This window comes from Manis pentadactyla, chromosome 1, assembly GCF_030020395.1.
Source record: "Manis pentadactyla isolate mManPen7 chromosome 1, mManPen7.hap1, whole genome shotgun sequence".
In the NCBI taxonomy this organism is placed as follows: domain Eukaryota; kingdom Metazoa; phylum Chordata; class Mammalia; order Pholidota; family Manidae; genus Manis; species Manis pentadactyla.
The window spans coordinates 29,995,344-30,014,477 of NC_080019.1; the positions used below are offsets into that span (position 1 = coordinate 29,995,344).

At 38.6% G+C, this 19,134-nt stretch overlaps 1 protein-coding gene across 7 annotated transcripts in view; it reads left to right on the forward strand.

Annotated features, from left to right (window-relative positions):
* Positions 1–2,867: 2,867 nt before the first annotated feature.
* The window catches only part of RAPGEF2 (Rap guanine nucleotide exchange factor 2), a 259,283-nt gene continuing 243,016 nt past the window's right edge, over positions 2,868–19,134 (forward strand). For all 7 annotated transcript variants that reach the window (XM_036887962.2, XM_036887967.2, XM_036887969.2 and 4 more), the window contains exon 1: positions 2,868–2,999. In XM_036887962.2, coding sequence (XP_036743857.2) covers positions 2,931–2,999 — 69 coding nt within the window. In that variant the 5' untranslated portion in view covers positions 2,868–2,930. The remainder of the gene's footprint in view (positions 3,000–19,134) is intronic.

Genomic DNA, 19,134 nt, shown 5'->3' on the forward strand with positions numbered 1-19,134 from the left:
GAATGACTTGAGCTGGAGTGAAAAGACTCCCTGAAGTTGCTGTGTTCAAAGTAGACTGCTGGAGGCAAGGTCAGAGAGAGGGAGACCAGGTAGGTGGTTATCGAGAAGTGCAGGCAAAGACGATGCTGGCTTGGCCAGGGTCTTGGCAATAGAAGTGGTGGGTAGAGGTTAGATTCCAGATACTGTACTTTGAAGGTTGAGCTGACAGGCTTACTGACCCTTGTGGGGTGCGAGAGAAAGGAAGAGGTCAAGGAAAACTTCCAAGATTTTCCACCTGGGCAATGGTGAAGGTATAGACAGCATTATTAACTGTAAGGAAGATGGCTGTGGCGGGGTGCATTCGGGGCAGGATATCTGTACCTGGTTTGCACATGTTAATTCTGAGATGTTCAGTAGACACCAGATGGAGATGTCAGGTATATTTTTTCACCTCATTAGATTTGATTTTTTTAAAATTTATTCTCTCTTCACAGAGCTGTAATGGCACTTACATTCCTACATTCCTTTGCTTTCAAGGTGGTAGTCTGTCATATAGAATTTGATGCTGGGTCTCACATTTAGGGTAAAAGAAAAACATAGAGAAGTGTTTTCAGTAAAAGTAATATAAAGGGTCTAGAGATACAATTTCTATCTCAGATCCAGTTTTACAAGGTTGCACGGTCCCTTCTCCAGGAAGCCACACAGTTTAATGCCATACAGGTGATTGAAGGACTACAAAATGTTTGCTCACAACCTATTGCTAGTGTTAAAATATGTTTGGAAATTTGAAACAGTAGCTCATAAAGTAACAATCCTCCTCTCAGTATAGTCGCCACATAGACATGCACACATGAATTTCTTGGGAAGGCAGTGGGTGGGGGAAAGAGAAGGCACATAAAAATGAAACCAGAGGACCAGAGCAACAGAGCTGTCCCCAGTGCTTGGCCGACCTTACACACATTGACCTGGCTGAGAGGGAGTGAGGGGAAATGCAGCAGTAGGAGAGGTGACATCTTAAAGGCTATGTTTTATATAGTGTCCTTTGCACAAGTGAGTCCCGCATGGAAATCTGGGGTCTGCAGGACGTTTGCTCGGCCTGACGGCAAAGCCTGATCTGCCAACGTTTCTGATCGTGTCACCGAACCTGCCGTCTGAGTCTCTCACTAACTACGAATCCGATCACCTTCCAATCTAGCGTGTCTGCACGTCTGGGGGTGGTTTTGTGTCTAGTGTTGAAATTGGCACATCTCCCTCTCCTTAATCTGGTAGTCATTTACATGTCTGAAGGTGGCAGTAAGCAAGCAAGAAGGCAGGAGAGTTACGCTTTCCCTCCGATAAGTTACAAATAAGTAAAACAAATCCTTAGAGGATTTATCTTCTGTGAAGCAACTCGGAGCCAACTCCTGGGTTCAAAATGAATGCCCCGTATGGCCCAAGCCTGAGGCCGGACTCCTGCTCCAGGCCAACTTTCCGCCCCTCGACCGCCGCAAAGCGCTGGGAGTCTGAGAGCGGCGACTGGACTCTGCAGGGGCTCCGGGAACCGGCGAGAGGTGGGCCGGGGGCGCCAGTTGGCGGCGCGGGTAAGAGCCTCGCGCTACTTGCCCGCCCGCCGGGACTCACGCCGACTCCTCCCGGCCAGGTCCTGCGCGGCTCCCGCCAGCTCGGCCTGAGGCAACGCGATACCCTAGAGACCGCAGCCCAGCTCACCTGACTGCCCCCGAAGGTGCGACTCTGGAGCGAGGGCGCGGCCGGCAGGCGGACGCGGGAGCGCAAGGAGGCGGGGCCCAGCGTGCCGGGGCGTCCCGCCCTCCGATGACGCAGCGCTCGCTGGCTCGTCCCCGCCCCGTCACTCACTCCTCACCATGGTTGCAGCACAAAGCAACAAGCCCCGGAGGCCGCTTCCTCCCTGAGGAGCGGTTGGGTCGGCCCGAGGAGGCGCAGGCGGAGGAAGAGGCGGAGGAAGAGGAGGGGAGTCGCCGCTTCCCAAACACACTCTCTGAGGGGGCTGTGCGCGGCTCTCGGCTCACGGCCCTAGGACGCCCGCCGCCGGGAGTCCGGACCCAGGCCGCTCGCGGTCGCTTCTTCCCCTCCCCTGGCCCGCGGAGACCAGAACTAAGTTGAGGAGAGCTACTGGGCCGCAGGACCGTAGCCTCCGCCGGGTGCTGTGGCCGCGGCGGCGCCGGCGCCGGGGCAGCTCCCCTCCGAGCGCGCTGATGGGGGGAGGCGGCCGCGGCGCAGCCCACGACGGCGGCCGGAGCGGCAGAGGCGGCGGCTGTGGCGGCAGGACGACCCGAGGGGATGCAGCAGCAGTCGGGGGGGACGGCGGAACCCAGTAGACGGAGACCGGGAGCGGCAAGGACGGCGGCCAAAGCGATCGGGCTTCGCAGCGCCCGGACCTGAGCTAGTGGTTCCGACGCCGACCGCGGCGCCCGAGTGCCGGAGGATTGGGGACGCGGGAGACCCGAGCACTTCCCGGAGCCCCCGGGCGGCGGCGCGAGCGCCTGAGAGGAGGGGTGGCCCTCCGCGCGGGAGGCGAGAGCAGGCCCCGTCTGCTCGCCGCCCTCCCCTCTTCACTGTCGCCCGTATCTCCCTAAAAATAACAAGCCCGCCGGGGCCCGGCGGAGCCGCCACCGTCCCTTGTGGAGCCTGGGGAGGCGTGTCGAGCCAGGCCCAGAGGGGGTCGGGCGCGCCAGGAAGCCTTCCCCGGACCTGCGGCGAGCTAGGGGAGGAAGAAGGGGAGTTCCCGGCCGCCGAGTTCCCGCAGGGACCCTCCCGGCCGCGGGGCCCAGCGAGGCCACCCCGTCGCGGGCCCCGCCGCCGCCGTCGCCGCGGTTTGGCTTCTTAGCCTTTGGCGGGCGGGTGGAGCGAGCAGGGCGGAGGCAGCGGCTGCGCTGGGGCGGGAGGAGGCTGACGAGGGCGCCGAGCGGAGCCGGCCCGGCCCGCGGGGGGCGATGGCGTCCTACGTGGATAACAGCTTCCGTCAGGCGGTGATGAAGAACCCCGCCGAGAGGACCCCCCAGGTGAGACCCGCCGGGGCTCGGCCGGATTTGTGCCTCGTACGCTGCGCGCTCAGCTGACCCCCTTCCTTTCCTGATACCGTTCGCCCTGCGCACACCGCTTCTACCATCAGGACCCCCGTCTTCTAACGGCTTCCCATCTCCGAGTCTTTTCCCCTGGGTTTATTTCCCCCTCTTCTCGGTGTTCTGCCCCCTTTTTCGCCGCCCTCCCCATTCCTGACCTCCGTACGTTTGTCCGGCGGAGGAGGGCATTCTGTAATTAGCTTCCTCTCCCCCAGCCTCACACAGGGGCCTTAGAATCTCGGGGGGCTCCCCTCTTCTGACAGCTGCCCCTGCCACCCTGGCTGCAGGCCCCTTTCCTCCCCATGCATGTGCCCCCTTCACCTTCAGAGTTCCAAAGTGGTTGAAAAGGTATAGGAGAAAAGTTGTGTGGCTCTGCGAAAGGCAAATCAATAGTGGCCTTCTAAAATAAAACACTGAGTTTGTGTATTTAACATTTTGCTGTTTTGAAAAAGGGATGCTGCTTTCCAATGAAAGGAGGAAGAAGTTCAATAGCTGGGTTCGTGCTTTTCGTTTAAATCGCGGACCTAACTGCAGAGCAGGCGTATTCAAACGCACTCCCCGGAAGGGCACCCTGCTTTATTCCTTGGTGTTGCACAACCTTGTCAAATTTAGATAAGTTTGTTAACCTTTATACGTTCGTTTACCTTTAGGCTTATTTTTCTCTTTAACTGGAGGAATTGCTGCTGATGTTGGATTTTGGTTGTCTCAAGTTGGCCTAGAGAGGGGGAAATTTTATAAAAATGTGGTGGTTTGATTTTTTTGCCTTTATTTGCCAACTGGGTAATGACGCAATTTCTAAGCGTTGGGATGGTGACTTAAGGGGATCCTTTTGTCAAACCTCTTAAGACAAATCCTCCTGGTCCTTACGACCGTCAGACATTTAGGATCTCATTGAAAGAGTTGCTTCGCTTGTTAGGTGTCGGGTGCCATCTGTTCCAATCCAAATGCTCCCCTTCTCTGACATTACTACTATTTAATATGGGGAGAACAGAAAAATAGAATCTTCCACTGGCTGCCTTTGGACAAGGCCCAAGAATGGCACCTGGTATCGTTTTTGATTTTTCCTTATGGTGCCCTCACATCTGGGGGATCACAGATAGATTGCATGTATTTACAGAATGTGTGTAAGTTGGGTGATAATTTTACAAGAAAATTCATTTCAGGTTCTCCAGGAAGTTCCTATTTTAAAGGATTATTTTATCAAAAGCAAGGAGTGTCTTGCTTTGATCTTGTCCCTGGGCATTGCACTGCCTCTTGTGTGCTTTCCCCATCTAATGTATGTTTTAAAGTTGTCAACTCATTCAGTCTTCTGCATAAGAAAATGCATGTTCTCAGTGTGATGGGGAAGCAAATTTCAGCAAAATATTTCAATTCCTTTCAGTGTTTGAAGTGCCAAGTGAAATGACACAAGCTGATAATGTTAGAGCCTAGCAAAGGTGGTCAGAAAATGATGTCACAGACCTTTAGTGGAAATTAGAGTAGGGGGTAATTGTTCCTTTGGTTGATTAATTAGAATAGCAATAGCTTGAAACCTGCTGTCAGGATCTGTGTGTGTGTATGTGTGTATTTTGGGGCGTGGAGTCATCACACAAGACTGGAAGAGACAAAACGTCCGCTGTCTTGTAAGAATTGTGCCAAACAAATGAACTTTGCTGTTAACCTGCCAGTTCTGTGACTAGAGTAAAAACTGACCCAGCATTGAACTTGGTCTGGTTCAGAAGTGGCCCGTTATTACTGTTACCACAACATGAAAGCTTCATTGACAATCTCAAAGCACATTTCCCCCCACCAAACCATAGAAAAAAGTAAACATAGTGAAATCTACCAAAATTTTGAACATTTTATAGTGTCAGCACTATTTGATGTTCATCTGGTTATTACTAATGCAAACCCCATGTTTGTTTATTATTGCTTTAAAGAGAAAATAGTTTGAAATGTGAATGTTTTCCATCTTTACCCGGCTTGTCAACATAATCTTGTAAAGGTTTGAAATTTTACTCAAATGTAAAAAGTGTTTTGGTAGAAGGTACTTTTTATATTGAGTGCTTTGTTAATTCGAGAACTGAAAGTTTTTCTGTATTTTTTGTCTCATGAATTCTGGAGAGAATTTTGTAATATAAGAAAAGGAAACATTAAATCAGCTTGATATCATGGATAGAAGGATATGAATTAGGAAATTAGGAGAGTTTTGCTGCCGTGCTTCCTTTTCAGCATAGACTTAGTAAAGAAATTTGTATGATTCTCATTACTGGTGAAAGGAAAAGGTGCTTTAAAAGAGAGGAATAGAGGAATTATATAAATATTTTTTGTTAAAATCAATTTCTTTTTTTAAAAACCTACAAGCCCAGTTTCTCTCCCAAACTCTGTGAAGATGTACTTTTGTATTTAGGTCAATCTATTGCCTAGAAGTAATCATGATGTCGCTAGTGTAACCTGAGAAGTTAGCTAGAAGAGAATCTAGTGTAAATGAAGGGACTTGGAAAACTAGAGAGCTTTTAATGTCCACCTGGAAAATGGGAACCCGTTTTATTTAGGTATGTCATTAGAGAAGGGGAATGGTAAGGAAAAATTAAAGAAAAAAATTGTCACCTGACTTTTTAGCCTAATCATGCATATTCAGATTTAAGGAGCTGTCACTATTCACCTGATATTCTTAAGAAGATGAAAAAAGTCATCTTTAATCCAACCTGTATCCCATATTGTGTGTCTGGAAACCTGGTTAAGTTCCAGTCAATGGGGCACTGTATTCTAAATAACAAACACTCTTGAAAATAATGAACACTAAACGTTTTATTGATATTTTTCAGTGCACCTCAGTTGAAAAACAGAACTCTTAAGTAATTGCTTTATTAAGCTATTTGAGTTTATGTCTTTAATCACCTAAATGGGAAGCTTGGTCACCAAAGCAATTTAGTGAAGTAAAAGACCTAAATAAATTACAAACAGCTTTATCCCCCAAGGCTTTAAACAATAAAATGACTTTTCTGAACCATTTTATTAACTTGTTGAGTTTAGACCTTTTGAAATTGCTTCTTTAGAGTGTCTAAATGCATAATGTTTTTAGTTTTTCAGGTGAAACATCTATTGCAGAATTGTTTCCTCTATTTTAAAGACCTAATTTAATGTGTTTTTAGTTGTAAAAGTTACTTTTTAAAATGGTATGTGTAATATAGCCTCACTTTATTCCCTTCTAGTTAATAATATTGCTTTGTCATTCACTATTGAATTTTTGCTTACTACTGCACCCTTTGATTTAGTTGTTAGCTCATGAATTTGTTAGCTGTTCATAACCGTATTTGTTAGAGTTCATAACCGTACAAGACTTAGATTTTGAGTCATAATGAGAAGGACGAAAAAATACCTTTAGCCCGGAGAACTTTAAATTATGAGACTATGCACAAAAGAGTATCTCTGGCAAATATTTAACTTTCAAGTCTAGTGGAAGAATTGTGTTTATTACAGTTAAAATTTCCATTTGTTTCTTTTTATCATTGTTATGAGCAGTTTCATATTTTCATTAGATAGCTTATACTTGATTATATTTTAGCTGATTTTTGGGCTCCAGTAATATTTGCTTATTAAGTAATTTTTGTCCATAAAACACACTAAATGAACTGTGTGCAGTTTGGGAAAACATGTCTCACACAGTAATGCCTGTTTGGCCACAAGGATTTAGGTTTCATTACAGTGATGTTTGTTTGAATTTGTAGGTCAAAAGGTGCACATTTATAACTGAAATACTAATTTCAAACTGTATAAGCGTGTGACTTTGAACAATTGAGAATTTAAATTTATGGCAAAATTAATAACATTCTTTTACAATATTAGTGGAAACTTAGTTGCCTTCAAATAACCTTTTAAACATTTAGTAATTAACAGTTCCATAATTAGCTTTGCATATTTTGGCAGAGGTTTAAAATAATCTCTTCAACTGCAGTGCTGTATATAGAGATTGGTTTAATGCAGTCATTCGCAGCCCCTGGGCTTTCACAAAACAGTTAAAAAAAAAAAAAAAGGAAAAGGACTGCCTTGTTATAGATTTTTGCATTTTTTTCCCCCTCAAGAAAGGACATTAAAAAAAAAAACAACCCAGCAATAACCTCCTATCACTATAAATAGTCTTGCCATTTAATAAGAAAGGGAGGATACACTATCACTCTAAAGCTTGGTTCTTGAAATCAGATATTCTTTGCTGCTTATGAAAACTATGTCTTTTTCTTTTCAAAAAATTTTTTTACTATAGGCCTGAAAGAAACTTTATCTGAATAGGTTTTGGAGAGAGTTAAATGATTACAATAGGGTCTGCCTTTGGTGATACTTGAAGTTCAGTCCCATAAAGTAACAGTGGGATATGCTTCAGGTATAAATTTAACTACCCAAAAGATGTAATAGCCTTTTAAAAACACAGAATAACTATACTTCTTCTTGATTCATTGGAAAACTTAACTTTTTGTTTTAACTTACTTACATTGTAAGTTTTATAGTAGTGAATATAAATTGTGATTACCTGAAGTAACTTTGATCTGGAGTAAAGAGATATGGAAATATGGACACTGTTGATAGTTCTCTGATAATCTGTATTTTATGGGCTATTCCATTCTCCTCACCCCATTTTTGGTACTGTTTCTTCATCTGTAAAATGATAATAGCTTCCTGAGGTTGTTTTGCAGATTAAGTAAAATAAACTACATTTACTATTTAGTGCAATGTCTAATAATTGTTCTTATTATAGCACATTTTAATGAGATACTTAATGTTTTAGGCCTTGGGAATTCAAAGATGAAATGAGATATTTGTCCTTCAAATAAGTCACCAATCTATTATATCCTGTAAGTAGGATGTGATGCATTAGTGCTGTAACAGCTGTCCTATGCTGACACTTGAGCACTTGAGAGGCTGTGGACTTCTTATATGCATGTATTGAGTCTTAGCTGAGTAGGAATTCACCCACCAGTGGACTAGGGAACATGAAGGGTATTCTAGACTGCCCATTGTCATATAAGTAGGACACATGGTTTTAAGAAAATATGTGTAAATCTTTGTTGAATATGCCGGGAGCCAAGGGAGTGAGTAGGGGGTGAGGAGTGACTCCACTGTCTGTAGAAGCTTGTGGTTGGAGGAGAGTGAGAGAAGACCAAGAGTTCTGTTAAAGGCTGATGTCTGTTGTTTGGACTTGAGATGGTTGGGAGTCTGAGTTACCCAATGGAGATAGACTAGACGTATTGCAAGAGTAGAATCTGCTGGACAGGCTGGCTGAATGTGTGCACTTTTATATCAGCTACTCATTTTATCAAACTATGCACACATGTCAGTACAGCCTAATTATGGCAAATGACAATGGACATTTCCTAGTTCATAGGAAAAAATTCAAATTGTTGAATATAATCTTGATTTTTAAGATTTTTTTTTACTTATACTATTTTTTCTTTAAACTTCAGATCTCTTGCATTTACATTTGTGAATCTAATATGAAATACCTGAGTTATCATGTCATTATTCTTAGTACATTAGTATTTCCTATTATATAATGATAACATGATTTCCAAGCATTCTATCGTTTGGAAGAGTTGAACATTTGAATTTAAGCAGGCAAAAATGGATATAAAAACTCATAATTGACTTGCAATGGTACAATGTAATGATTGTAGTATTTGAGAACAGTTCCTTATTCATCTACACCATTTTTTGTTTAGCTAGATTAATTGATGTTGATAAATCAGGAAGGAGAAGCAATTTGGAGTACATTCATTGGTCTTTTGTAGCTTTGTCAGAGCTTGAATATATAGTTAGTAAAAATATGTTCAGTGGTTATAATGTCAGACATTGTGGAGAGAAAAACAGCTGACTGCCACATTATTTTGACTGTTAGGATTTTTATCTTTTCAGGAAAGAAAAAGTCACCTCTGGTCTCACATGCTCTTTTCTGCTTACCAACTGTATGAAGTATGCATTTCTTGCTGTAGTTGGGTGTTTCCTTCTCTTTTTCAATCTGTGAATCTTTGGTGTGGTGGTGTGGAGTTTTTGTGGAGTGGAAAGGTTAGTCTTTGCATTTTAAATTTTTTGGCTCCACCATTATCTGTGCTTTCATGTTCATTACACATAAGAAGTGTTTTTGAGGAGTTGGTGTCCGTGGCTTAAAAGGGAACTTTTGTCTTTGGAACTAAAGCTGTCTTCCTTCCTGACACAGTTTCTCATTGTCTCCTACTAGCTGAAAGTTACAGATTGTGGAGGTTTAGAATTTCTCAGATATTCTAATATTCTTAATTCTTAATATCAGCTAAATGAATTGAAATAAAAATTTGCATTTTGGTCCTTTTAACCAAAATGGTGGTTTAGATGACAGACCTACACTCACCATAATAATTGGCCCTCAGCACCTTTCTGTGCTTCTCTAGCTCACAGTATTTGTTCCTACCCAACATAAAGGATAATGAGAAAAGAAGAGACCCTAAAGAAGAATTAGCCATTAGCTGGCTATTCTGGGGAGGCCTGTTAGTAACTTTCCTAGAAGCTAGCTAGCCAATTAGTGGATCTAAAAGGTTGGGGCACAGTGATGATTATCTGGTTTCTCCTGAGCATTCACTCTAGTGTTAAACTCATTTTCTTTTTTTTAAATAAACTTTTTAGGTGGAGACAATTGTAGACTCACATGCAGTTGTAAAAATAATGCAGAGATCCTGTGGACCCTTGACCCAGTTTTTCCTATTACTAATATTTTACTAAACTATAGTGTAATGTCAGAACTAGGATATTGACTTTGATAAAGTCAAGATAGAGAACAATTCCATCATCACAAGGATTCCTCCTGTTGCTCTTTTATAGACTCCCCTACCTTTTGGCAAGGGGTAATCTGTTCTCCATTGCTCTAATATTGTCATTTCAAGAATGTTATATGAATGGAATCACATAGTATTTGACTTTTGGGATTGGCTTTTTTCACTCAATTAGGGCTCATTACCTTTTGGTTAAAGTGAATTTCTATTCAGAAATACTGTTGCTGAGTGGTTCTGGGCTGTGTTCCTGAAATATCAATATTTGGGGTTTGTTGATGTGGATTTAAATAATGACAAAGATGAGAAAATTCTATCCTACTATGTATAAACTGAAGACCAAAGTTCATAAGGTCTTGGATGAAGAGAGTTGTGAGAGTACAACACATTTGGGAGATAGATATAGATATAGATATAGATATAGATTTATATCCTTTCCTTAAAAAAAACTTTATTTTTGTTGTAATAGAAGTGGTAAAGCTTGCCTTAGCTATCAATAACCCCTCATTCAAAGAAATTGCTTGATTTTCCCCAACAGAAGTGATGTTTTTACAATTCAGAAGGAAGTCTAATGAGTGTGTTTACAAAGGAGTCCCAATGGCCAAATCAGAGACAGTTTGAACAACAAAATAAAAACGCATTATAATCTCTAGGGGCAAAAATATCCATGAGCTCATGCTAATATAAGCAAGTAATTGAATATATTGAATAAATAAGTAAATGGGGGAGAAGAGACAGCTCTTTGTTGGAATAGAACTCCAATAAAAAATGTTGAAGGAATGATGGAAATAGAAATTCAACCAGTAGGCAAACATCACAGTAATAATTGTTGCAAACAAGAGTCATCAGTGGATGCCAAAATTTGTGGATGAAAGTATGATGAGAAATATCATATATCAGATGTCATCAGAATATTTGCATAATCTCAAGGTATCTCCCCCACAAGATAATTATAAAGGAAAAATCAATACCTTTATAGTGAAGAAAACTGGCAGATACCAAATTAACTGAATGATCCAAGTTAACTATCATCAGTGTCAAGTAACAGAATTCAGCTGAGTAAATTTGAAGATCTAATTGGCTTTCTTGAATGATTCATGAATTGGGCAGCATCCATCTCACAAATAGTGAGGAGTTCTAAGGACTGTACAATATGGAAGGCTTTTATCTGCGGAAGGAGGAAGAGATGAGGACAGGGCGGATTACTTCATCTGCTTTTGGGGGATAGAAAGGTTCTATGTGGCAGATACTCTCCTTAGTGCTGACCAGAAAATTATAGGCTTGACTGGTTTAGACTGCAATCTTGGAGAAGGTTGGAATTGCAATTAGATTGGGTATTAAGCCTTGGTTTGGTGATGTGGGCTTAGCACAAGTGACTCTACTTTTAGCCTATTGTTTTTTTTAACACCAGTAATAAACATCATGATACACTGACAAGAGCATATCTGTGGTAGTATTCTTACTAAAAAAACTAGTGCCAGAAAAACAGACAAACTCAAATTTTAGGGCATTCTACAAAATAACAGTCTAGTGCTCCCAAGGGTCTTGGTTATAAAAGGATGAAATGCTAAATAACTGTCACAGAATGAAGCTAAGGAAACATAACCAAATGAGATATGGGATTCTGGATTAGATCCTAGATCAGAAGAACACATTGTTAGGACAACTGGTGAAATGTGAATAGTTAGATAATTTTACTGTGGTTATTTTACATGTCAAATTATGGAAAGCTGAATGAGGAGTATAAAATCTCTGAACTATTTTTTTCAAATAAACTTTTTTATTCTAACGTTATTTCAAAATTAAAAGAAAGAAAGCTTAGCTTTTTGAGTTTTATTGTGACTCTGACAAGGAGCTACCAAATTAAGATATTTTTAAAAATAATCTTTTTCCTGATTAATAATTTTTCTTAATGAAGAGATCAGTCCCTTTTAGCTAAATACTTGTATGTATTGGAGCATTAGTGACATGGCTAAAGCATTATCTTAGTTGGGAGAAATTTAAAATACAAATATACACTAGCTAGTAAATAAATGAACAAGAAGAGCTAAAATTTGTTTGCCTTACCTGAATTTTGTAGTTTTTTTACAAGATGCTGTATATTTTATCAGTTTTGACTGTTTCATGATCCTGAATTTAGGTAAGTTAGACTATTTGCATAAGAAAAATTGTGTAGAAAATAAAAATTCTGTGTACAATAAGCACATTAGAAAAGAAATTGTAGCTTAAGGGAAGTCAGTCTAGGTGAAACTAAGGTTGTACATCCCCCCTCCCCTTTTTCTTTCCTGTGAACTTAAAAAGTCTTTATTACTTTTGGTAGGAGTGAGGGGGTGGAAGGAAAGCAAGGATGTGATTAAGAAGTGTTAGGGGCAAACATTAGCTGTATACCTGCCCTGCTCCTTCAATTTGGAAAACCATAAGCTGCTTTTAGATGTAAAAAATGTACACAGAGACCCAAAAGTTATTCCCAAACGTGAATCTCTACACCTAATCTCATTTGAGACTTGAGTTGGAAGGGTCGGAATATCTTTGTTGACTCCATATTCTCTGGTGGGTTTAAATCTACATCACACAGAGAAAAACTCCGTGGGGGGCAATACGGTAAAATCCTTTCACTTTTTAAGCCCTTATTCCCACTTATGTATGCTGAGATAGCTATTTTCCTTTGTAGTTACGCATTTAATATCTTTTGTTGTATTCACCCAGTAGTAGTTTTGAGTTAATCTAGTGTATTTCCTTCATTTATAACCTACTGGTTATGTATGATTCTGGACTTTGGTGTCAAGCAACCTGCTTTGTGGCCCTGGGCAGATAATACTTGGGTGGGTCTCAGGTTTTTGGATTTCATGAACTGTTAAAAATTTCATAAAATGTTGGGGCACTGGTATTGATTTGTCATTTATTTTGCTAAAAATATGTTTAAATGAATGTAAACTTGCTCTCCTATTCTCATGTCATAAAAAAAGACATTTTAATGTAAAAATAGGTCATAGTTTCAAATTACTTAGTTTTGTTTTACTGTATTATTCTGTTTCTGTCACAAATTGATGAAAATTTTACCATTAGGTGGGTATGGTAAAATTTCCAACCTCATATGGTTGGTGAACATTAAATACAGTCATGCATATTAAAGTTCTTTAGCAGTTTCTGGCATGGAGTGTTTAATAAGTATTGGTTATTATTAAAGTAATATTATTTTTCAATGGTTGCTATTCATTTATGCTCTGTTCTTTTTCCTTTAGATAATTTTTCATCCTTAGTTTATCTTTAGACTAATTTCACCAAAGTGATTCATAACATACAGGTCAATTTTATAGACTTGATGCATAGCATAGATTTTGTTAGGATTGCATTAGTCTTTAGGTTACGAAAACTATATATAGAGAGACTTAATTATGAGCTTATTTTTCTCACACAATAACATCTAAAGTAAGCAGTACAGGATTGGTATAGGTGCTCATGAATGTCCTTAAGGAAACTGGCTCAGTCTCCTACTTAGCAAGTGATAGTAGTTTTCAAGGTCACAAACTGGTGGCTGCACCACCAAGCAGGAGAGAAGAGAGGATGTTGAAAATCCTTTTCTTGGTATGAGTTTGTTTTTTATTTTGAAGGAAAGCCCTCTCCAGGTACTTGCTGTTGGGCAGAGCTCTGTCACATGGCTATTCCTAGTTGCAAGGGAGGCTGGAAATTTGAGTATTTAGCTTTTAAGCCGCTGTATTACAGAAAGGCAGGAGAGAAGGAGATTAAGATGAATGAGTGCAGTGAGCTGATAGTACTTGTTAAATTTATTTTGCATAGGAAACAGATGACTGTAATAAATTTATGCAGTGGCTCTCAGGAGACCTCTTGGAAATCTTGCTGTTTTATAGAGCTGTGTTACTGTAGCTACAGTTATGGAATCCTATAGATTATTCAACTTCTGGTTACCTTATTAGATATATGATTACTAATTTTTTGAACCATGGTCTCTTAGTTGAAAATAGATGTAAAAATACCAGAGGGTAAGCTTATATATAAATATAAATAAAATACTGAATAAGTTTTAAATATATCTAAATGGTAACTATTGATTTAAAATACAATGTAGGCTTACGTTTTCTAAATGAATTCCATTTGCTTCAGATTCACTCTAATTTTAAAACTGTGTACATTTTATTTGATTTTTTTAAAGTGCAACATTTGTGTGTTCTGGTATTTCTGCTTGTAGTAATATATTGTCATTTTTCTGAGACTTGAATGTTTCAATTTGTCATTCCTCTCAAAAGCTGAATCACTTTTTTATAAATAATATACATTTGTATATAAAATATTCCTAGAAGATAGCTTTTTAAAAAGTTTTCTGTAATTTGTTGAATTCATACTTATAAATTTATGTCTTTAAGAAAAATGGTTTGACGTCCAATGTTACACAAGACAAATTTGATACTAAAACCTTAAGTAAGTATGCACTGTGTCCTGTCTTAGAGCAACTGCTATATTTAGTTATGGGCTTTTTGTTAGCGCATTCATATTTATATAGATGAACTGTTATGTGTAGCGGGGTCATTTAAACAATTTGCTATCAGAAGCTAATGGCTAGAAATGTTTTGGACAGAGTTGGGGTATTTATCATTTAAAAATACTCTGTTTTCATAAGTTACTTGTTTTGGTGGAGTGGTGGAGTGTAATATATGCCTGAATTTGGAGTCTGAGTTCGGATCCTGATTTCATTTAACACAGATTAACTTGCACTCTGTCTCAGCCTCCCTAGGCTGGGAGTTTACTGGGCTGAGACTTACTATCATATTTAAAGCTCAGGACTTAGCACAACCCTTAGCAAGGAATTGGAGCTAATAAATTGTTTAATGACTTTATCTCTCTTTCCTGAGAGTTTGAGCTACAGGGGAAAAAGACATTTTATATTTCTGTATTAATAGAAAATTGAATAAAAGCTGTGAAGTAGGAGTAATTTTTGGTTAAGTTTCTGTGACACGTAAGTCTCCCTTTATAGAAATGTATCTTTGTGGAACAAAGTTGTTTTTATTGAGTATCAGGCAGCTGCCTCCCTGTAAGTTTAATCACTTTGGTGCTGGTATTTTGAACTGTCATTTACATGAAATATTTTCACTGGCATTTAAAAGATTTGTAAATTCTTCCTCTGGGCTCCTGCATCTCTTTTTGTTCTATTATGCAGATTTTTTATTACTTTGAGATTTTTGACCATTATCAAGAACAGTAATTTAAATTATTGACAGACCTAAATTATAAAATTAAATTAAACTCTAGTATCTTTAATTTTTTGATTACCTGTTACTATATAGACATCCTAGCCTTGATCCATTTTAATAGATAGGACTGTTTTTAAATTGTAGAGTGATATACATGCAAATATATAAACTTCTTAAGAGGTAGTATCAGAAATAGATTAAATATGTGCCATTGAAATCTTACTTATTGATTACATATAAAATTTTAGAAAAGAGTAAGCTGTAATAAAACTTACTGTAGGTAAAATTTTTTTTCACAGATTCTGAGCAAGAGACATCTCAATTAAATACATATATAAAGTAGCCTTTAACTTTCACTCCATTGCCTTTGACATGTAACTGCTCTTCTTCATGTAAAGAGGTAGTGTGATTTCTGGAGTATCTGAAAGGTCCCTAATTCATAGAATACTTCCTTTACCTTCTGATGATGCCTGAAGTGACATTGAGGAAAAGGTGTTGTCAATATTGGTTCCTGGTATTGAGTGGAACCTTAGCACAACTGACAAATGGTTTTCTCATTGTCTGACAGACTATAGATGGCCCTGGAGGGCTTCTCAGGGAGGCCTGGAAATCTAGCATATCCTTCACACTTAGTTTTTATTAGAAAAAGATTCACCACTAAAAAAATGTTGAAAATCAATGATGTAGCTGGGACTCTAAGTAGAGGAAATAAAGACCAAAAGTAGTTGCATGAATTTGTTCATGTCATAGGGACAGAGTCAGCAAACTTGAAAATTTAATCCCTTAGATCAGGGGTGAACAAATTATAACCCCTGGGCCAAAATTAGCCAGTAGCCTGTTTTTGTATGTGAAGTTGTATTGTAACACAGCCAAGGTCATGCTTTACATGTTGTCTGTGGCTGCTTTCACACTACAGAGGCTGAGTAGTTGACACAGACAGTAAGGCCTGCAAAGCCTAAAACATTTACCCTCTGGTTCTTTACAGAAAAAGTCTGTTCTTTGCTCTAGACTTTCATCTCTAAAAACACAAATACCTTTGGAAGAGTGTGGGTGTGGGGTGATTATTCAGTGCTGTTATCTGAATATCTCAGGGAAGTAGAAAGTTCCTTTCTAATATTTGATAGGGTGCAGAGTGGACCAAACTTTACTATGAAAGCATATTTTATAATTTTGAGGGGCTGATTCCATTTATAATAATATAGCAATATCATCAACAAAAATATATTTTTATGTTTAATTTTATTTCTTAAATTTAAGTGTGTGTGTTTTCTCAGTCAAGTATTAGATAACTGCACAGTTCTTTTGGAGTTGCTTATAATATCATTCTGAACAGAATTGATTAAATAATTTCTTGAGGTCTGCTCTACAGTTTAGAGAACTTCAGACAGAAGAAGGTGGGCTGGAAAGTGGATATTGAGCGAGTTGAACCATTGGTCACCAGACTAATTTTTCTTTCTCTCTCAGTATTATTCTGCTCAGATTTTATTCATGTGTGAGATAATTTTTAGGAATTCCCAGTAAATTGCTTGAACTCTCCAGTGATTACAGTTAGGAAAGCTACAGTTGCTACTGTATATTACTAGCCAATTTAAAAGAAGGCCTCCATATTGTAAATGAATTTTTTGGCATGTTACATATTTTCATTCTTTATTTCAAGGCAAGATAATTCAATGGATGTTTTGTTTTCTAGGTCCACAAAAAACAAATTTGTTACTTCAGAAATAAACACTGCTATTAGTGAATGAAATGATATATTCAATAATTTAGGAAATGAAAACATTGATTTCTGATTTTATTAATCCATGAGGTTTGTGTTTTTCTTCTGAAATACCTTCATAAATCAATAATTTTAGTCCTTCATTTTGCAAACAATAACAATAATAGCTTAGGAAACATTCAGACTGAATATTTAGAAAGCTAGGTGGTAAGGTATATTTGCTCACTGAGTCTTAGCAAGACTGTTTTCTGCTTTTGTGATGGAATGTTTACATATTTCTCTATATATTGAAAGTGTTAATTCCTTCATATTTTGCATATATTCTATAAGAAGTATCATGCTGACTGCCCTTGTGGTTACAGAAATGTGTTTTTCACTGCCTTTTGGTTGGCTTACAGGCTTACAAAGTTTAATCATGCTAGGTTAAGAATTTCTAGTCTTTTCAATGTGCAGTGGAGAATCATTGGAGGCTTTTGAATCCCAGGCAGTGAGTCAAGATAGTGCTTAAAGACAAATAATTTAGTAGTGTTAGGATGATTGGAAAGGAGAGGAGGACATTTAAGGCTTTTGGCATGCTTAAGGCATCCCCTTCAACTAGACTAGGTTCACTGGACTAGAAACTACATAGAGATGGATCTGTGTCAGTTTGAAATAAAATACATTTCAGAGAAAGAGGCACCAAATGTGACTCAGGACTATAATTGAAATGAATGACTGTATTATTTTTGTTTTTGTGACTATAATAATCAGTTATGATGTGAGAACAATGGGGTGTGTCAGGGGGGCTTAATAATATGGGTGAATGTAATAACTACAATGTTGCTCATGTGAACCCTTCATAAGATTGTATATCAATGATACCTTAATTAAAAAAATTAGCTAACATATAACAAAGTAAAAAATGGTAATGAAACCCTTAATACAATGTATATAGTACCAGAGCTTCTTATTCCCAAACAGAAATGTTTCTAACATTACTCTCCAACTATTTATCCTTAGAGGATAATCAGTTTTTATCCTTTCAGATGGCTCCTCAGTTATTTATGAAAAGTTAGTTAATGTAGTCTTCTGGAAAGGACCAAAACTATTTAATTTGAAACTTTAAGCAGTATTCTGTGGATTTCTATTTGTGATTTCTTTTTTTTTTTAAGGAAGGCAGTAGATTTTAAACATAATCAGTTTTCAGGAAAACATACTTAACTTCAAATTGGTTGAAACAAAATAGAAAATAACATGGAGGAAAGGGGGGAAAAAAAACCCTAGCGTTTTCTGTAAACCTTTGAGAATCTGGTGGAAAGCAGTCCATAATTCTCATCAAGCTGGGAAATTTTTTTAGGAGAAATAAGAAGAAAGAGTTTACTCGTAACATAAAATCTGGCGTTTTATATATCTTACAATTTTCTTTATATATGAAATAGGTTAAATGACTTTTATTGTAAAATGTCATTTGCTGTATCTCTTGTCCAAGGCTTTAAAAAAGAAATCCTAATTCCTCTTTATCATCTCTTTCAGAAGATTTCTCAGAATTTCTCAGAATTTTCTTCTTAATTTGTTGGATTAAACACTCCCCTTTGCTGATTGTGAAAGCGACTACATTAAAATGTATAAAAGAACCCATGCTTATCCTTCTTTCCCTCTGCTTTTAAGCTAGGTCCCAATTTCCATTTCCCTTCATTTTTACTCTTCTCACTTAATTATAAGATCAAAGTACAGGAAGAGAAATGCTTTTGTGGACGTATTTATTTAGTAAAAAACCTAAGGCCTCATTTCTTATTGTCAGGTAGAATCCATTCATGTGGATGGTAATTGTCAAGAATGATACTTGTAACCACAAAGAACAGTTATCTTGCATTATCTTCTGGGTAAACTGCCCTCATGTTTGAATTGATTTTGTATAAAGCTAACTGTGGAGTTTGGGAAAAAAACATTAGTTTATTTTCCTTTGTAATTCTTTCCATTCTACCTGCCATCTTTTTCAGGCCTTTATCAGCATACCTCAGGGAAGCTATTTCCTCCCTTCTTACCCATGTTAGTAACTCTTGGTTACTTTCCCTCTCTCACACCAATCCAGGTCATTTTTTTAAAGACTCACTTAAATATTTCCTCCTTTATGAAGCTTTTTTCTGGCCACTTTGGTTACAGTTTGAGTTTTCCTTTATGGGGTTTTTACAGTTTTAGCAAAAATCCTGAAAAGTGAAACAGTCTTACAGATGTTTGTGTTTCCATGTTGTTTTGTAAGACCTTAGCATTCCATACGTATTTTAATGTATGTAGTGTATGCCAGACTTTCTCATAGTAATCTAATAAGCAATACTGATGGAGAACAACTCAGTTTGGTACAATTTTAAATTTAAGTGAGAAAATTTTTATTTGAATTTAAC